The sequence below is a fragment of the Salmo trutta genome, chromosome 15 (genome assembly GCF_901001165.1).
Source record: "Salmo trutta chromosome 15, fSalTru1.1, whole genome shotgun sequence".
Classification (NCBI taxonomy): domain Eukaryota; kingdom Metazoa; phylum Chordata; class Actinopteri; order Salmoniformes; family Salmonidae; genus Salmo; species Salmo trutta.
Genome location: NC_042971.1, coordinates 47,413,233 through 47,432,701, shown reverse-complemented (window position 1 = coordinate 47,432,701; position 19,469 = coordinate 47,413,233). Strand labels below are relative to the sequence as shown.

Genomic DNA, 19,469 nt, shown 5'->3' with positions numbered 1-19,469 from the left:
GAAAGACTGACGCTATAGAGAGGAGGTGGAGAATGTTGATATGACGAGCCTGTAGGTCTGTCCTCTGGGTTGCCCTGCTTCACTCACTTTCAGAGGGGAATGAATCTAATAAGCCTATGCCAGTGTATGAGATGATCTAACATAATGTCAGCACCTCAAGCCCTCTCCATTCATTATGCTCAACTCCAGTCTCTTGGGGGAAGTTCCACTTGTTGATGTTTCTCTCCCACGTAATCGATAACTCAATGTTATTTAACTAGGCAAGTTCAGACCTAGGGATCAAACCCGGGTCTGTAGTGACACCTCTAGCACTGCGATGCAGTGCCTTAGACCGCTGCGCCAGTCGGCCCCATAAACTCCATTTTACATTTACATTTTTGTCATTTACCAGACGCTCTTATCCAGAGCGACTTACAGGAGCAATTAGGGTTAAGTGCCTTGCTCAAGGGTACATCGACCAATTCTTTTCACCTAATCGGCTTAGGGACTCAAACCAGTGACCTGTCGGTTACTGGCCCAACGCTCTTAACCGCTAGCTACCTACTGTAGTAGGGAAATGTGGGTCAATATTATGCCAGACGGCTACATTTATTACAGAGTAATAGATTTGGAATGTGACATAAGTCACACCCTCTTAATCTTTACAGCTGAACTGAAACTAACATGAAAGCTAATCATGAAAAAACAATTTAGTAAACTGAAATAAAATAATGAACAAACCCATTAGAAAAATGTTAACTATACTGAAACTATTATCTTTGACTCCAAAATGAACTAAAATAAAAACCATCCTTAATTATGTTCAGTTCTAGTTTTTTGGGGAGGGGTCAAAGATTGAATAGGTTTTCCAAAGGGGTTTTCCATCTTTTTTGAATGAGATTTTCAAGCTTCTGAATCTGGAGGGTCACATTAAGATGAACTTTATAATTTAAAGGTAGATTCAGCGAGATGACGTTGCCAAAGAGCAGCACCACAGATATTGGGTGCGTTTGAGTGGTAAGGCTAAATCACCCGACTCTAGACGAAAGTGGAGGAATGAAGTCGGAGAAGGTGCATCTGCGACAGCGTTAAGTTGGACATTAACGTGGTTTCCCAAAAGCAAGGCTCCGATCAACATGGCAATGTTGCCATTGTCGAAAAATAAACATGCACTGTATCTAAACCCCATATCCACTGTACACATAAATCAAGGTAAATTGGTTCCTGTTTCAGTCATGTCTTTGCTCACGCGTGGGTCAAATAAAAACACCCTAAAGATTGATTGACTAAAGAGCTTTCCACAATGCAGGCGATGGCTGCAGGATGAAGTTGGTGAAGAGCAACAGCAGAAACTCGCAGTAGACTGCAGTCAAAACTTGATGACCTTTTGAGCACATGATTTTTGTCAAGTTTATGCAGTTGATATGTAGGCGCAAGTCCCCAGAATGCAACACACTTTGAAAAGTCACCAACTTGGCAAAAGTGATCAGCTTGAACATGAGCACAATGCAAGACTTTGCTCTCACATCATGTGTACTTCACTCTACTGCAACGTGGTAGCTACTGGACCAAAACAACAGAGAAGTTTAGCCTTGCGCTTCAACGCTCCTGGTTGTTGCGGAAACTGTTCGCTTTGTGCATTGACGTCATCTCACTGTCTACCTTTAAACCTAACCTAAGATCTGACCCATCACCAAATGCATTACTCCGCCACAGTGGTAAGAAGTGACATCCCCAAAAATACTTAACTTATACAACTATACAGTAAATGGCTCCTGGCCTTCCACGCATTGGCTACTTTCTGTCCCTAACACTAAAACTAAAATTGAAATGAAATAATATTAATATAGAAATATTTCTATAAAACTTCAACTAAATAAAAACCTGAATTAACTGAAACTAAACTGAATTTCAAATGAAAATCTGACAACTAATATAAATAAAAATGAATATTAAACACAAAACTATAATAACCTTGGCTCAAACAAAGCCCAAAACATCTGTCATAAATAATTCAAACAATGAACCTCACACCTGACTCAATCGGTACCGTGAGTGTACAGTGATAGAGTTTATTAGTATGGTAGTGGAAGAGATATCATGAATTTCATTGCTGATATTATTACATGCCATACATTCATATTTTGCATTACAGAGTTAGAAGTGTGGATTTATGCATGTCATTAAGTACAGTACTGTTTTAAATCAACAGGTATTGTGATTTGCCATGTAACTAGATACATTATGGTGCAATTAACTCTATTTTCACTATCAGCAGTAGAAGAAATGTGTATGTTTGCAACTCTAACCTTGACACATATCTGAGTCCTTTATGCAAAAGTAGGTTACATACAAACATTTATGGAGTGTGTCTATTGAAGAATATAGCCTAGTACTGAAGGTTACTGAAAGGCTTTCTGTGAGACAGTCGAGGCTTTCTGTGACGCAGTCATTCTCTGTGCTGGTATTCTTAAACCAACTATTCTATGTACTGTAGAAGTGGCTGTAAAGAGAGATGTCTGGATCCTGCAGAATGTCTACTATAAAACCACACTGATCTGATCTTGTCCATCATCTGACACAGCAGACGCTGCAGTTTCTCTGAACAGAAAAATAAGAAAACACACATGTTTAACTGCTGTAGCATTGAGCTCACAACCTTGAAGGTACATGTATAGTGTAAAAGGTGTATTTTTCAGAGGAAGTGTGTAAACAAAAATGTAAGGCACTGAAGATCACTATACCCTACCTTTTATGTTGCCTGCTGTTGATTACGAGTGTTACTATCATTAGGATTAATGCTAGTGCTCCAATAACTGAACCAACCACAATTCCCCTGAGATTATCTGCAAAACAAAGAGCATATACTGTCATTTAAGTGTGGCTTTAGCGGGAAAGATAAATCATTTTGTTGAGAGAGAGTTGTGAGGGCTTTGAAATGCTTCTCTTTTCCATAAAGGAGGAGCCATTATCAGCTTGTCAAAAAGGAGAATGCAAACCTTTGATTTTCAGATACTCAATTTCATCCCTATGTTATTCATGATGGGGGGCCTCACGCACTGTAAATAATAGTATAGTGGCTACAGCATCCTTCAGTAACATAACAGTACTATAGCTGGCCTATGCTATGAATATTTAAATAATTTTGTCAATTATATTGTATGTAATGATTCAAATTCACAGTCTGGTCTCATTGCCATAGCAATATGCCCCCATATCTGTCCCTGCCAACTCATGTCAACAGTATTATTGGAGGGATTGTAAAAGGGGTTTAAACAAAGCACATGAATCAGTGGTGAATTTATGATTTTTTTTATCATTTTGGGAAATCTAAAGAAGACAGGACATGCCGTACATAAAAAAGCAACTGATTTCAAACATTAAGCATGGTCAAGTTGATGTGACCTCACTGGCAAAACGCCCATGATATTGATCCTTAGCCAATATTGATTTCATTTTGCAGTAACGTTTTAGTGATAATTTGTTACCAGAATTATAGAGTATTTTGCTGTTGATTTTAGTGATCATTTGTACCAGAATTATAGAGCATTTTGCTGTTGATTTCAGCGATGATAAATACATTTTTACATTTACATTTTTGTCATTTAGCAGACACTCTTATTTAGAGCGACTTCCAGTAGTGAGTGCATACTGTGGCGTACAGCAGGTCAGCCACTAGGGGGAGACTCGTCAAGGCCTGGTGACAGACGGAGTGTACATCACGAGGCGATGGCTCTATCTGCTGGACGTGCCAGGTCTCGACGTGCTCTCTGGCCAGGACTAATTGGGGCTGATTGGGGATTGGTGAGTAATCAAGGGCTGATTGCTCACCAGCTGTACAAGTCCCATAAAGCTGCCATAAGGGCAGCACATAGGGGAGAGACTGGAGGAGGAAAGGACTCCTGTATAGTTGGGGGATGGTACCAGAGGTAACAGGATAGAGTTTAGTGTTTGATCCCCACAGGATACAGCAAGACACAGAGCCCAGAAGATGGTATCCCGGAGAGGGTCTCTTGGGGGAGACTTATTATTTTCTTTGGACTATTATTTTAATAAACACCTTTGAAACTGAGCTAATCATAGTCTGTCCATGTCTGATCTGTGTAAATGTTTTGACCAAACCCCCTGGTCTGCCACAATACGTTTTCATACTTTTTCGTACTGGTATTTCCTACATACCAAGAGCATATATCATGTTGCTGTTGATTTCAGCGATGATTCATACCAGTAGCATAGAATTTTGCTGTTGATTTCAGCGATGATCCATACCAGCCACGCAGGTCGTGGTTTCACCAGACCATTGACCAGTCCCCAGGCATGTGTGCTCCTCTGACCCCCAGAGGACATAGCCAGAGTCACAGGACAGCTTCACCACAGCTCCCTGTAAATATCTGGTCCCCTCCTTCTTTCCATTTGTGGGTGGAGAAAGCCAGCCACAGGACACCACTGAAGAGAATGAGATAAGATGGGGTTAATTTTCCGCTATATTAATTCTATGACTAACGGTGCAAATGTGCTTATGTTCATTGTTTGTTATTTTGTTATACAGTAGGTTACCTACCTGGCTCTAGATCCTCCACTACAGACATGTGGCTCTGAAAAGATACCCTGGTGGCATTGCCCATCTCCAGACTACGAGCCATCAGCGTATCATATCTACAATGCAATTATGATGAGTTATTTCAAATCAATAAAACAGAAGAGAACATTGTCTCTTTAGCTATAAAAAAGTATAGAGTCTCAGTGTACTGTGTGTGATAACAGAGGATGGCAGATGTCTGGCTAGATTCCTCTGATCCATGCTTGTCGTACCTACAGTACAGAGAGCCCTCTCCAGAGCACAGCTCAGAGGCCTGGCTGTCAAGAGGATCATTTGGATCCTCAGGGATGGAAAACACTGGACGGAAACTGGCGTCGTGTTTTGGAGCATGGAGATATGAGTTCAACAAGCGTTCCGAATCGTACGTGAAGAGCGTGGACTCGTTCAATATAGCCCCTGGAAAAATTAAAGTAAAAGCATATTTTTACTGAGTAAAAAATGTATTGACTGCATTTGTTGTGCACATGACAACTGTGTGCAATTGCATTATGAGTACACTGAACCTTAATTAGTGATTAACAATATCTCTGTAATCTGTCTGGAGAACATGTATGATATTAATTAGATGCAGACTTTGTATTTACTCACAGCTTGCCCCGAAATTAAACAGCCCCTCTGCATTGCCTTGATCAGACTCAGTCTGACCATCACTGGTAACCAGGTCATCTTTGGGATCACCGTTCATCTTTCCTAACAGTCCACCGGTAATATCCTTAAACACCTCCGGTAGAAGCACTGTGGTTGTCATGGTTCCCCCTCTCAGTCTCAGTTCCACTCCAGCTCCAGAGGGGAACATGACAGTCACATTTGTAGGGTTGGGCGAAAATACAAACACACCTGGAAAATAAGTATGATAGATCCCTATCTTAGAATTGCACATTTTTCTTATCTTATCTGGTTGACATTTTAGAAAATAGAATCTCCATTCTAGATTCTACAACCACATTTACAGCTCAGTGCAGACTTGGTGAATACTGCTGTCAAACATTTGAACCTGAAATTAAAGTTGAATCATTCTCTTTACGCAGGGAAGCTAGGACTTTAAAGCAGTTGTAAATATATGTTAGTAATTTCACAAGGGCACAGACAGCCCTTATATCTCTTCATCAGTGAGCCAGCTCAGCCTTATCTCTGCTGCATTATCTCTCCACTGCATTGATTATTTTATGAAAACAATAGCTCTTCCATGAATCCAAAAGTCAATTAAAAAAGCCCAAGGTCTCACCCTTCAGATCCATCCAGCTCTGCTCAGAGAAGGAGAGGGAGGTTTGGTTCTGCAGCACCTGTAGGTGGTCCTGAGGGTTGCCGAGTCGCACCTCAATGATGTCAGAGGTCCCCTCTCTCATGGCAACCGCTGACAGCTTTGTTGCTTTCACCATGCTGCCTGTGAAATTAATGTTTATGAATAATAATAAATATAATAATCATTTCCCAAAATTTGAGGTCAACTGAGATCCTCTGAATTTCTTGTCTCTTTCATTCTAACTATAGGTTTTCTTAAACTCACCATTTGTCAGTATTACTGGCTCTGTTCTGCCCTGTATTGTAAGTTCCTTGCTTTCTGAGACCATAATGGTGTATTCCCCCTTTCCATTGAAGGAGTAACTGACGCCATCAAATGTTATGAAGTGGGGGTCTCCAAACACCACACCTAGTGATAAAAAATCCAATACCATTATTATAATAATTCTAAGATGACATTGAAACGATAATAAATAACAGAAAAAAATATCTACATTTTAGACACTGTATAATATTATGTTCAGACAGCTGAAATGTCATGAATCAGACAGTCATAATATGGACCAGAGCCATTTTCTCACCTGCTTTTGGTGCTTGGTAGGTCCTGCAGTCACTGGAGGGTCTGCGTTTGAAGTAGTAGTGACAGTTGTCAGACCACAGGCAGCAGTAGTAGAAGCTGAGGACGTCGTAGACCCAGTGGGAGAACCCAGGGACTCTGGGGGGCTTTACAAACGGGGGTGAGCCCCAGTCATGGGCTCTGTCTGGGGTACTCCCGCCAATGGAGTCATCTGTCAAAACCTGGGCCCCCGTGTGGTCATAGCAACACTGCTGTCCTGCTGCAAACTTGGGGCTGTCAAACACAGGATACAAATAGGCCTTAAGGACTCTTAATGACTGACAAATCTTTAGATTGTTATGGGACTTACCTGGCTTGTATGGCCCGCACACAGTGCACACTTCCTGGGTGGTAGGTACACACACTCCCCTTCTCTATATCACAGCCATAATCTGTCTGTGGGTGAAAGGGAAAGCATCAATTAAAATGCACAAAGCAAACTGTATCATACTCTTTTCTTTTACTGGTATCTATCATACATGTAAAGCAATACTGTATGTATGCTGTGCCTGCACTGTTGGGAGCACAAACATATGAGCCATTACTGATCAAGGTACAGGTGTAGGATCTTAATTTGTGCCAGTTTGCTACAGCAGGAAAATAATCCTGCAGCAACAGGAAATGTGAATTGTGTGGATCGTAATTAATGGACATATTTATAGAGGTTGATACATTCTTTGTATGGGAAAATCAAGTCTGATCACACTCTCCGCAGCCGATGTGGGTAAGACCTTTAAACAGGTCAACATTCACAAGGCCGCAGGGCCAGACGGATTACCAGGACGTGTACACCGAGCATGCGCTGCCCAACTGGCAAGTGTCTTCACTGACATTTTCAACCTCTCCCTGTCTGAGTCTGTAAGACAAACATGCTTCAAGCAGACCATCATAGTCCCTGTGCCCAAGAACACCAAGGTAAAATGCCTAAATGACTACCGACCCGTAGCACTCACATCTGTAGCCATAAAATGCTTTGAAAGGTTGGTCATGGCTCACATCAACATCATTATCCCAGAAACCATAGACCCACTCCAATTTGTATACCGCACCAACAGACCCACAGATGATGCAATCTCTATTGCACTCCACACTGCACTTTCACACCTGGACAAAAGGAACACCTAAGTGAGAATGCTACTCATTGACTAAGCTGATCCCCAACACGGGTGTGTGCTCAGTCCCCTCCTGTACTCCCTGTTCACTCATGACTGCACGACCAGGGACGACTCATCAAATCAAATTTTATTAGTCATTTGCGCCGAATACTTACAGTGAAATGCTTACTTACGAGCCCCTAACCAACATTGCAGTTTCAAAAAATAGGGATAAGAATAAGAAATAAAAGTAACAAGTAATTAAATAGCAGCAGTAAAAAATAACAATATATACAGGGGTGTGCCGGTACAGAGTCAATGTGCGGGGGCACCGGTTAGTTGAGGTAGTATGTACATGTAGGTAGAGTTAATATTAAAGTGACTATACATAGATGACAACAGAGTTGGCAGTGGTGTGGAGAGGGAGGGCAATGAAAATAGTCTGGGTAGCCATTTGACTAGATGATCAGGAGTTTTATGGCTTGGGGGTAGAAGCTGTTTAGAAGCCTCTTGGACCTAGACTTGGCGCTCCGGTACCGCTTGCCGTGCGGTAGCAGAGAGAACAGTCTATGATTAGGGTGGCTGGAGTCTTTGACAATTTTTAGGGCCTTCCTCTGACACCGCCTGGTATAGAGGTCCTGGATGGCAGGAAGCTTGGCCCCAGTGATGTACTTGGCCGTGCACATTACCCTCTGTAGTGCCTTGCGGTCAGAGGCCGAGCAGTTGCCATACCAGGCAGTGATGCAACCAGTCAGGATGCTCTCGATGGTGGAGCTGTAGAACCTTTTGAGGATCTGAGGACCCATGCCAAATCTTTTCAGTCTCCTGAGGAGGAATAGGTTTTGTCGTGCCTTCTTCACGACTGTCATGGTGTGCTTGGACCATGTTAGTTTGTTGGTGATGTGGACACCAAGGAACTTGAAGCTCTCAACCTGCTCCACTGCAGCCCCGTTGATGAGAATGGGGGCGTGCTCAGTCCTCTTTAACCTGTAGTTGACTAGTAGACTATTTGCATTGCCCCCCCCCACCCTCTTCTATGCTGCTGCTACTCTCTCTTATTATCTATGCATAGTCACTTTAATAACTCTACCTACATGTACATATTACCTCAATTACCTCGACACCGGTGCCCCCGCACATTGACTCTGTACTGGTACCCCCTGTATGTAGCCCCGCTTTTGTTGTTTACTGCTGCTCTTTAATTATTTGTTATTTTTTTCTCTTACTTTTTGGGGGGTTGTAGATTCTTAAAACTGCACTGTTGGTTAAGGGCTAGTAAGTCAGTATTTCACTGTAAGGTCTACATCTGTTGTATTCGGCGCATGTGACAAATACAATTTGATTTGATTTGAAACTTCAGAAGCCTTTTTAAACCTCAAATACGTGGACAGTTCTCCTGCAACATGGTGATCAAATTAAGATCCTACATCTATACAATAGTTTACTGCTTTGACTTACATGAAACCTTCCAGTGTCTGCTCTAGCCTGAGCCAGTGTGCATGGACAGTCAATAATTTCAGAGAGGAAGTCTGGCAGTGTCTCCTCCAGCTGGTCCCAGGCTTTACACTTATCCAGTGCCCAGACGGCTGAGTCCTGCCTGAACTTGTCCTCCAGATGCCAGGCTAGAGCATGGTCATCAGTCCACACTGCCTGGACATTCCTATAGGACATTCATATCACGGAGACAGTTTACCTGTATGACTATGTATGCATACACTGATGGAGCATACTCAACTTATTTGCTCAACTTTATGTTGAACAATAACTTTATTTTCTTCATTTTCAGCCAACATGTATGTGGTTGATGACTAGGTAGCTAACGCAGTTACAACAACATGTATGTGGTTTATGACTAGGTAGCTAGGGCAGTTACAACAACATGTATGTGGTTTATGACTAGGTAGCTAGGGCAGTTACAACAACATGTATGTGGTTGATGACTAGGTAGCTAGCTCAGTTACAAAAACATGTATGTGGTTGATGACTAGGTAGCTAGCTCAGTTACAACAACATGTATGTGGTTTATGACTAGGTAGCTAGGGCAGTTACAACAACATGTATGTGGTTTATGACTAGGTAGCTAGGGCAGTTGCAACAACATGTATGTGGTTTATGACTAGGTAGCTAGCTCAGTTGCAACAACATGTATGTGGTTTATGACTAGGTAGCTAGGGCAGTTGCAACAACATGTATGTGGTTTATGACTAGGTAGCTAGGGCAGTTACAACAACATGTATGTGGTTTATGACTAGGTAGCTAGTGCAGTTACAACAACATGTATGTGGTTTATGACTAGGTAGCTAGTGCAGTTACAACAACATGTATGTGTTTATGACTAGGTAACTAGGGCAGTTACAACAACATGTATGTGATTTATGACTAGGTAGCTAGGGCAGTTACAACAACATGTATGTGTTTATGACTAGGTAGCTAGTGCAGTTACAACAACATGTATGTGGTTTATGACTAGGTAGCTAGTGCAGTTACAACAACATGTATGTGATTTATGACTAGGTAGCTAGGGCAGTTACAACAACATGTATGTGGTTTATGACTAGGTAGCTAGTGCAGTTACAACAATATGTATGTGGTTTATGACTAGGTAGCTAACGCAGTTACAACAACATGTATGTGATTTATGACTAGGTAGCTAGTGCAGTTACAACAACATGTATGTGTTTATGACTAGGTAGCTAGTGCAGTTACAACAACATGTATGTGTTTATGACTAGGTAACTAGGGCAGTTACAACAACATGTACGCTACCGTTCGAAAGTTTGGGGTCACTTAGAAATGTCCTTGTTTTTGAAAGAAAAGCAATTTTTTGTCCATTAAAATAACATCAAATTGATCAGAAATACAGTGTAGACATTGTTAATGTTGTAAATGACTCTTGTAGCTGGAAATGGCAGATTTTGAATGGAATATCTACATAGGCGTACAGAGGCCCATTATCAGCAACCATCACTCCTGTGTTCCAATGGCACGTTGTGTTAGCTAATCCAAGTTTATCATTTTAAAAGGCTAATTGATCATTAGAAAACCCTTTTGCAATTATGTTAACACAGCTGAAAACTGTGGTTCTGATTAAAGAAGCAATAAAACTGTCCTTCTTTAGACTAGTTGAGTATATGGAGCATCAGCATTTGTGGGTTCGATTACAGGCTCAAAATGGCCAGAAACAAAGCACTTTCTTCTGAAACTCGTCAGTCTATTTTTGTTCTGAGAAATGAAAGCTATTCCATGTGAGAATTTGCCAAGAAACTGAAGATCTCGTACAACTCTGTGTACTACTCCCTTCACAGAACAGAGCAAACTGGCTCTAACCAGAATAGAAAGAGGAGTGGGAGCCCCAGTGCACAACTGAGAAAGAGGACAAGTACATTAGAGTGTCTAGTTTGAGAAAGTCCTCAACTGGCAGCTTCATTAAATAGTACGCGCAGAACACCAGTCTCAACGTCGTCAAATTGGCCAGTCTGAGATATGGCTTTTTCTTTGCAGCTCTGCCTAGAAGGCCAGCATCCCGGAGTCGCCTCTTCACTGTTGACGTTGAGAAAGTTCTTTGTTTCTGGCCATTTTAAGCCTGTATTCGAACCCGCAAATGCTGATGCTCCAGATCCTCAACTAGTCTAAAGAAGGACAGTTTTATTGCTTCTTTAATCACGACAACGGTTTTCAGCTGTGCTAACATAATTGCAAAAGGGTATTCTAATGATCAATTAGCCTTTTAAAATTATAAACTTGGATAGCTAACACAACGTGCCATAGGAACACAGGAGTGATCGTTGCTGATAATGGGCCTCTTTACGCCTATGTAGATATTCCATAAAAAATCTGCTGTTTCCAGCTACAATATTCATTTACAACATTAACAATGTCTACACTGTGTTTCTGATCAGTTTTGTTATTTAAATGGACAAAAAATGTGCTTTTCTTTCAAAAACAGGGACATTTCTTAGTGACCCCAAACTTTTGAACGCTAGTGTATGTGGTTTATGACTAGGTAGCTAGGGCAGTTACAACAATATGTAGGTGGTTTATGACTAAGTAGCTAGGGCAGTTACAACAATATGTCCTCCAAGTATAGTTGGTTCCAGTGGTGTAAAGTACTTACATAAAAATACTTAAGCAGTTTTTGGGGGTATCTGTACGTTACTTTACTATTTATATTTTTGACTACTTTTACTTCACTACATTTCTAAAGAAAATTACATACATTTTCTCTGACACCCAAAAGTACTCGTTACATTTTGAATGGCTAGCAAGACAGGAAAATTGTCAAATTGATGCACTTATCAAGAGAAAATCCCTGGTCATCCCTATTGCCTCTGTTCTGGTGGACTCACTAAACACACATGCATCGTTTATACATGATGTCTGAGTGTTGAAGTGTGCCCCTGGCTATCCATAAATACAAAAACTAGAAAATGTGGCCGTCTGGTTTGCTTAATATTGGCAATTTTAAATGATTCATACTTTTACTTTTACTTTCAATACTTAAGTATATTTTAGCAATTCCATTTACTTTTGATACTTAAGTATATTAAAAAACCAAATACTTTTAGACTTTTACTCAAGTAGTATTTTACTGGGTGACTTTCACTTTTACTTGAGTCATTTTCTATTAAGGTATCTTTCCTTTTAGTAGGACAATTGGGTACTTTTTCCACCACTGGTTGGTTGTGCTGCAAAAAAATGCTGTATGGTATTTTTGTTATCAGTTTAAATGTGAGTGTGTCGAGTCTTTTGCCGTACCATGTTCCATCTGGGTGAGTACTGGGGCTGATGCGTAGACAGCCGACCTCCCAGTCTGAGAAAGGCTTCCCTGCTGTCTTGGGCACAAATCTAAAGGCACCACTGTTAGGCTGGTCCCTCCCAAGAGAATACAGGTACTCCCATTTACCTTGCCAGGACTCTGAGTAGGGATCCCCTATAACATGAAAAATCAGTGAGTATCCTTGGAATGCCAAAAATCCTGAAATGTCCATCCCTAACTGTAACATTTTCCGACAAGATAGAAGTGCCAAAGGGGGAGGAGTTGCAATCTACTGCAGAGATAGCCTGCAGAGTTCTGTCATACTATCCAGGTCTGTGCCCAAACAATTCGAGCTTCTGCTTTTAAAAATCCACCTTTCCAGAAACAAGTCTCTCAGCGTTGCAGCTTGTTATAGACACCATATGTGAATTGATCGTCCCCCCCATCTATCTTCAGAGTTCGTATTGTTAGGTGACCTAAACTGGGACATGCTTAACACCCCAATCGTCCTACAATCTAAGCTAGATGCCATCAATCTCACACAAATCATCAAGGAACCTACCAGGTACAAACCTAAATCCGTAACCATGGGCTATATCATCCTGACCAACCTGCCCTCTAAATAAACCTCTGCTGTCTTCAACCAGGATCTCAGTGAACACTGCCTCATTGCCTGTGTGCGTACTGGGTTCGCGGTGAAACGACCACCCCTCATCACTATCAAACGCTCCCTAAAACACTTCAGCGAGCAGGCTTTTCTAATTGACCTAGGCCGGTATCCTGGAAGGATATTGACCTCATCCCGTCAGTAGAGGATGCCTGGTTGCTCTTCAAAAGTGCTTTCCTCTCCATCTTAAATAAGCATGCCCCTTTCAAAAAATGTAGAACTAAGAACAGATATATGGTTCACCCCAGACTTGACTGCCCTTGACCATCACAAAATCATCCTGTGGCGTTCTGCATTTGCATCGAATAGCCCCCATGATATTCAACTTTTCAGGGAAGTCAGGAACCAATATACTCAGTCAGTTAGGAAAGCTAAGGCTAGCTTTTTCAAACAGAAATTTGCTTCCTGTAGCACTAATTCCAAAATTGTTGGGACACTGTAATGTCCATGGAGAATAAGAGCACCTCCTCCCAGCTGCCGACTGCACTGAGGATAGGAAACATTGTCACCACCGATAAATCTACAATAATCGATCATTTCAATAAGCATTTTTCCACGGCTGGCCATTCTTTTCACCTGGCTACCCCTACCCTGGCCAACATCTCAGCACCCCGTGCAGCAACTTGCCCCCCCTCCCCTGCTTCTCCTTCACCCAAATCCAGACAGCTGGATCCCTACAAATCAGCTGGGCTAGACAATCTGGACCCTCTCTTTCTAAAATTATCCGCAGAAATTGTTGCAACCCATTATACTAGTCTATTCATCCTCTCTTTTGTATCGTCTGAGATCCCCAAAGATTGGATAGCTGCCGCGGTCATCCCCTCTTCAAAGGGGGAGACACTCTAGACCCAAACTGTTATAGACCTATATCCATCCTGCCCTGCCTTTCTAAAATCTTCGAAAGCCAAGTTAATAAACAGATCACCGACCATTTCAAATCCCACCGTACCTTCTCCACTATGCAATCTGGTTTCTGAGCTGGTCATAGGTGCACCTCAGCCATGCTCAAGGTCATAAACGATATCATAACCGCCATCAATAAAAGACAGTACTGTGCAGCCGTCTTCGACCTGGCCAAGGCTTTCGACTCTGTCAATCACCGCATTGTTATCGGCAGACTCAATAGCCTTGGCTTCTCAAATGACTGCCTCGCCTGGTTCACCAACTACTTCTCAAACAGAGATCAGCGTGTCAAATCGGAGGGCCTGTTGTCCGGACCTCTGGCAGTCTCTATGGGGGTGCCACAGGGTTCAATTCTTGGGCCGACTCTTTTCTCTGTAAATATCAATGATGTTGCTCTTGCTGCTGGTGATTCTCTGATCCACCTCTACGCAGACGACATCATTCTGTATACATCTGGTCCTTCTTTGGACACTGTGCTAACAAACCTCTAAACGAGCTTCAACGCCATCCAACACTCTTTCCGTGGACTTCAACTGCTTTTAAATGCTAGTAAAACTAAGTGCATGCTCTTCAACCGATTGCTGCCCGCACCCTCCCACCCGACTAGCATCACTACTTTGGACAGTTCTGACCTAGAATATGTGGACAACTACAAATACCTAGGTGTCTGGTTAGACTGTAATCTTAGGGATAGGGTCTAGTTTCCTGAATTTCCGCCTGACTGACGTGCCCAAAGTAAACTGCCTGTTACTCAGGCCCAGAAGCCAGGATATGCATATAATTGGTAGCATTGGATAGAAAACACTACGAAGTTTCTAAAACTGTTAAAATAATGTCTGAGACCTTAACATAATTGATATGGCAGGTGAGAATCCGAAGAACATCCAACCGGAAATGTTTGTTTTTTGAGCTCCCAGGCTCTTATAATGGAAACCTATTGTTTCGATGTAAATCCATCTACCAGATTGCAATTCCTATGGCTTCCACTAGATGTCAACAGTCGTTATTCAAGGTTTCAGGCTTGTTTTTTGAAAAACAAGCAAGAATTTTGAGATTTGGTGAGAAGAGCACCGGAACAATATCAGTCTTTTGGCGCGCGAGGGAGAGGGCGCTTGCTTACTAATTTTCCTTTCCTATTGAACATACTACTTTCCGTAGGAAATATTATAGTTTATTTACATTTTCGAGTACATGAGGATTAAATAGAAACGTTGTTTGACTTGTTTGGACGAAGTTTAGCGATAGCTTTTTGGACACCTTTGTCTGCATGTTGAACGAGTGGATTACTGAAATCGTTGGCGCCAACTAAACAGACTTTTTGGGATATAAAGAAGGATTTTATCTAACAAAACAACCATTCTTGCTGTAGCTGGAACACTTGGGATTGCAAACAGAGGAATATCTTCAAAAGTAAGTGATTTATTTAATCGCTATTTGTGATTTTATGAAGCCTGTGCTGGTTGAAAAATATGTTGATGCGGGGCGCCATCCTCAGACATTCGCATGGTATGCTTTCGCCCTAAAGCATATTTGAAATCGGGCAACACAGTTAGATTAACAAGAATTTAAGTTTTTAAATGATTTAAGATACTTGTATGTTCATGAATGTTTAATATTCCGATTATTTATTTGAATTGTGCGCCCTCGAATTTCACCGGATGTTGTCGGCTGGTGTCCCGCTAGCGGCATGCCTATCCCTAAGAAGTTTTTAAGCATCTCCAATCCAAAATTAAATCTAGAATCGGCTTCCTATTTTGAAACAAAGCCTCCTTCACTCATGCCGCCAAACATACCCTCGTAAAACTGACTATCCTACCGATCCTTGACTTCGGCGGTGTCATTTACAAAATAGTCCCCAACACTCTACTCAGCAAACCGGATGTAGTCTGTCACAGTGCCGTCCGTTTTATCACCAAAGCCCCATATACTACCCACCAATGCGACCTGTGCGCTCTCGTTGGCTGGCCCTCATTACATATCCGTCGCCAAACCCACTGGCTCCAGGTCATCTATGTCTTTGCTAGGTAAAGCCCCGTCTTATCTCAGCGCATTAGTTACCATAGCAACACCCACCCGTAGCACACGCTCCAGCAGGTATATTGCACTGGTCATCCCCAAAGCCAACACTTCCTTTGGCCGCCTTTCCTTCCAGTTCTCTGCTGCCAATGACTGGAACGAATTGCAAAACCTCTGAAGCTGGAGTCTTATATCTCCCTCTCTAACTTTAAGCATCAGCTGTCTGAGCAGCTTACCGATCACTGTACCTGTACACAGCCAATCTGTAAATAGCATACCCGACTACCTGAACCGCATATTATTACTTACCCTCTTGGTCTTTTGCACCACATAATCTCTACTTGCACATCATCATCTGCACATCTATCACTCCAGTATTAATGCTAAATTGTAATTATTTTCAACTCTATGGCCTATTTATTGCCTACCTCCCTACTCTTCTACATTTGCAGACTGTACATATATTTTTATTTTATTTTGTGTTATTGACTGTGCGTTTGTTTATGTGTAACTCTGTTGTGTTGTTTTTGTCGCACTGCTTTGCTTTATCTTGGCCAGGTCGCAGTTGTAAATGAGAACTTGTTCTCAACTGGTCTACCTGGTTAAATAAAGGTGAAATAAAGAAAATGCACTGACAGCAGTTGACTGCAAATGGTAAGATTGTTGGAAGGACTTAGCTGTTACTCACCTTTCTCCATGTATCCCCAGAGTTCTATGTTGACCTTTTCTGCTCTGACCTGTGAGGTGTTCCATGTCATGTCCAGCGGGCCTCCAACTTTTGGGGTGCCATAGTACTGCCACTGGGTTGCATTGATTATAGTAGCTTTGAAACTAGGATCTAACTTTCCAGGATGGACTGTAGATTAAAAAACACAAATGGAGTATGAATGCATTTTATTGTAAGTTGGTAAGAATGGTTGATTGACACATTTTAAATAAGTGTATCTGGTCGGATTTTGTGATAAATAGCTGCCATATATCAGTGCTGCACAGGCTTTCCCTACCTGATAACCAAGCTCCATGTCTGCTGAAGGTTGTACCATTGTCTGTAGAGATCTGAAGAGGAACAAACCCTGTTTCGTACAGTAGAGGTGATATGCAGTGGCCTCTGCTGTCTGTGTCCACATAGCCCACCGTTTTGATTTCATCATTGAACCTTCAATTATAAAGACAGTTTTCAGTAGATTTAATATGCATATCTACCAGCCATACATTCACAGAACTTAGAATGTAAAACTCAGCATGTGATAGGTAAGTGAACTGAAATAAGGATTTTGCATCTACCTGCAGATTATTTGGGAGCTCTCATTAAAAGTTGCTTTGAGGACAACAAAGTCAGTTCCACCAAATATTGATCCGGAATATGGAGTGACATTGACACAGTACTCCCCATAGTCCTCACAGCAGTTTTTGAGGGATATACAAGTGGCATGGCAAGAACAGGATTCTAATTTGCCACCACATTTTCCTTCACATGACTGTCCTGTAAGACAAATATGAAATTACATGTGAAATGAGAGTGGAGAAAAATAAAGTGTGTTGTTACAGTATAACACAACCAGTGGTGTAAAGTACTTAAGTAAAAATACTTAAAAGTACTACTTAAGTCATTCTTTGGGGTATCTGTACTTTCCTATTTATATTTTTAACAACTTGTACTTTTACTTCACTAGATTCCTTAAGAAAATATTGTACTTCTTACTTCATACATTTTCCTTGACACCCAAAAGTACTCGTTACATTTTGAATGCTTATTAACAGGACAGGAAAATGGTCCAATTCATGCACTTATCAACAGAATATCCTTGGCCATCCCTACTGCCACTGATCTGGTGGACTCACTAGACACACAGGCTTCATTTGTAAATTATGTCTGAATGTTTGAGTGTGCCCCTGGCTATCCGTAAACATCTTGTTTGCTTAATATAAGGAAATTGTACTTTTACTTTTGATACTTAAGTATATTTTAAACCAAATACTCAGACTTTTACTCAAGTAGAATTTTACTGGGTGACTTTTACTTTTACTTTTCTATTATGGTATCTTTACTTTTACTCAAGTATGACAATTGGATACTTTTTTCACCACTGAACACAACAGCCAACCAAGAACCTTGAGCTGCAACATATTTTGTCCTTTTCAAGTCGCATGTGGAACCACCATTAATAGATTGAGTATAATAAAGTTTCCACTACCTACCAGATATCCTGCTAATGGAAACCAAACAGATGAAAATCACAGCCAAGTAAGAGTCTCTTCCCATCCTGATGTTTGACTGTTTGTTTACCAACAGCCTGTCCTTGATACTGTACTATACAATGTACAGAGAGGCTTCCAGCTAGCTGCAATTACTAGATTTTTACCAATATGAGTTACGGGTTGTGCTCAACAGTCCAGTGTCACATAACCTTTCGGTAACTAACATTTACAGGCATCTTTGTTGAGAAATGGTAGCAAAGGTCATTATGATAACACAGTTCTGCATGCTTGTCCTCAGTTGACTAATTCACTCAACAGTGTTTGTGTATTTTGGACCCTATTTTCACAGTTGAGTAATAAGGCTGTATGTTGGGCGTGGGTGGCTCTAGCTGCCATACAGATTAAAAACCTCACCAAAGAAAAAAGATCAGCACCTTGAACTGTGAGTGAGCTGATGAAGAATATCATTACAAACCGTGGAGGTGACAAGTAATTCCCTTTTTCCATGGTAATGCATTAATTACACACCACAGTGAGAATATAATACATTCTTCTATTGGCCTGTGTTTACTCAAGTTATTCACAATTTGTCATTATAAATACAGTTGATTCATAACTTTGGGTGCTGTTAAGCCATCTGTCTCCTGTGTGATTGGTTGTGGTTATTTAGCACCAACAACACGTTGGGGCATTTTCTTGTACAACTCCCATACTGTACATAATAGAGATGTATCATTCAGTAATAGATTGTGTCTTGATCTTTATCATCTGTCAAATGTATTAATCTCTTTAGCCTGTCGTTTTTAGCAGGCAATGGCCAGGGATCTACACATATTCTGTTTTTATAGTTTTCAGAAGCTGTAAGAGGCTTTGATGTATTACTTAATTGGTACAAGGAGATGCTGTTGAAAACCGACTGACCTCCGCTTAAGGTATTCAATGATCCTGTACATGTGTCCAGAGAGTGGTAAACCACCCACCAGACCAATACACTGTAAGACCTCTTTCTCGTGAGCCAGTCCCCAGAGGAGGCCAAAACTCCATGCTGAAATCATTGAAGTAAACATACAATTAATGGCGTGTCTTGTTTTAAAGCAACGGTGCTAAAAACACTTTAAAGATTATTCACACAGTGAACTCTGTATTCATGGCACTCCAAACAGTGCATGAAATAATTACAATGTTCGGCTTTTTCAAATGATATGATAGTAGTGTTTCACCAATCATAAATATGTTTGATTTTGGTTTGTCAGTTAAAATCTCTTATAAAAAACAGGTTATGATACAACACTTTTCTAATCAGATTTTGTCTCTCAGCCCCTAGATTTCTGTAGCCTACATTATCCATTATTGATCATAATGGTGCCATGTGGGAGTCAGTTAGTTGCCTTGGTAAC

General features: G+C 41.2%; 1 protein-coding gene across 3 annotated transcripts; it reads right to left on the bottom strand.

The window, feature by feature from the left end:
* Positions 1 to 2,012: 2,012 nt before the first annotated feature.
* Positions 2,013 to 18,336, bottom strand: LOC115149181 (sushi domain-containing protein 2). 3 transcript variants are annotated; one of them, XM_029691795.1, is made up of 16 exons: positions 18,073 to 18,335; positions 17,158 to 17,356; positions 16,878 to 17,029; positions 16,562 to 16,729; positions 12,287 to 12,461; positions 8,990 to 9,191; positions 6,748 to 6,833; positions 6,403 to 6,671; positions 6,087 to 6,230; positions 5,805 to 5,963; positions 5,168 to 5,416; positions 4,792 to 4,975; positions 4,541 to 4,635; positions 4,249 to 4,425; positions 2,729 to 2,825; positions 2,013 to 2,580 (listed from the first exon to the last, which is right to left on the bottom strand). In XM_029691795.1, the coding sequence occupies exons 1-16, from the start codon at positions 18,134 to 18,136 to the stop codon at positions 2,520 to 2,522; spliced, it is 2,481 nt and encodes an 826-aa protein (XP_029547655.1). In that variant the 5' UTR covers positions 18,137 to 18,335; the 3' UTR covers positions 2,013 to 2,519. The 3 variants fall into 3 exon arrangements, 2 of the variants coding, with proteins under 2 accessions (XP_029547655.1, XP_029547656.1); XR_003866815.1 differs by lacking the exon at positions 2,013 to 2,580 and having other exon boundaries at positions 4,159 to 4,425; positions 18,073 to 18,336; XM_029691796.1 differs by lacking the exon at positions 2,013 to 2,580 and having other exon boundaries at positions 4,205 to 4,425; positions 18,073 to 18,336.
* Positions 18,337 to 19,469: the final 1,133 nt, after the last annotated feature.

Coding starts and splice junctions, on each gene's coding strand:
- LOC115149181 (XM_029691795.1), bottom strand. CDS start 18,136: ATGGGAAGAGACTCTTACTTGGCTGTGATTTTCATCTGTTTGGTTTCC. Junction 4,636..4,791: donor GAGGGCTCTCTGTACTGTAG/GTACGACAAGCA, acceptor ATTGCATTGTAG/ATATGATACGCTGATGGCTC. Junction 2,581..2,728: donor AACAGCAGGCAACATAAAAG/GTAGGGTATAGT, acceptor TTTTCTGTTCAG/AGAAACTGCAGCGTCTGCTG.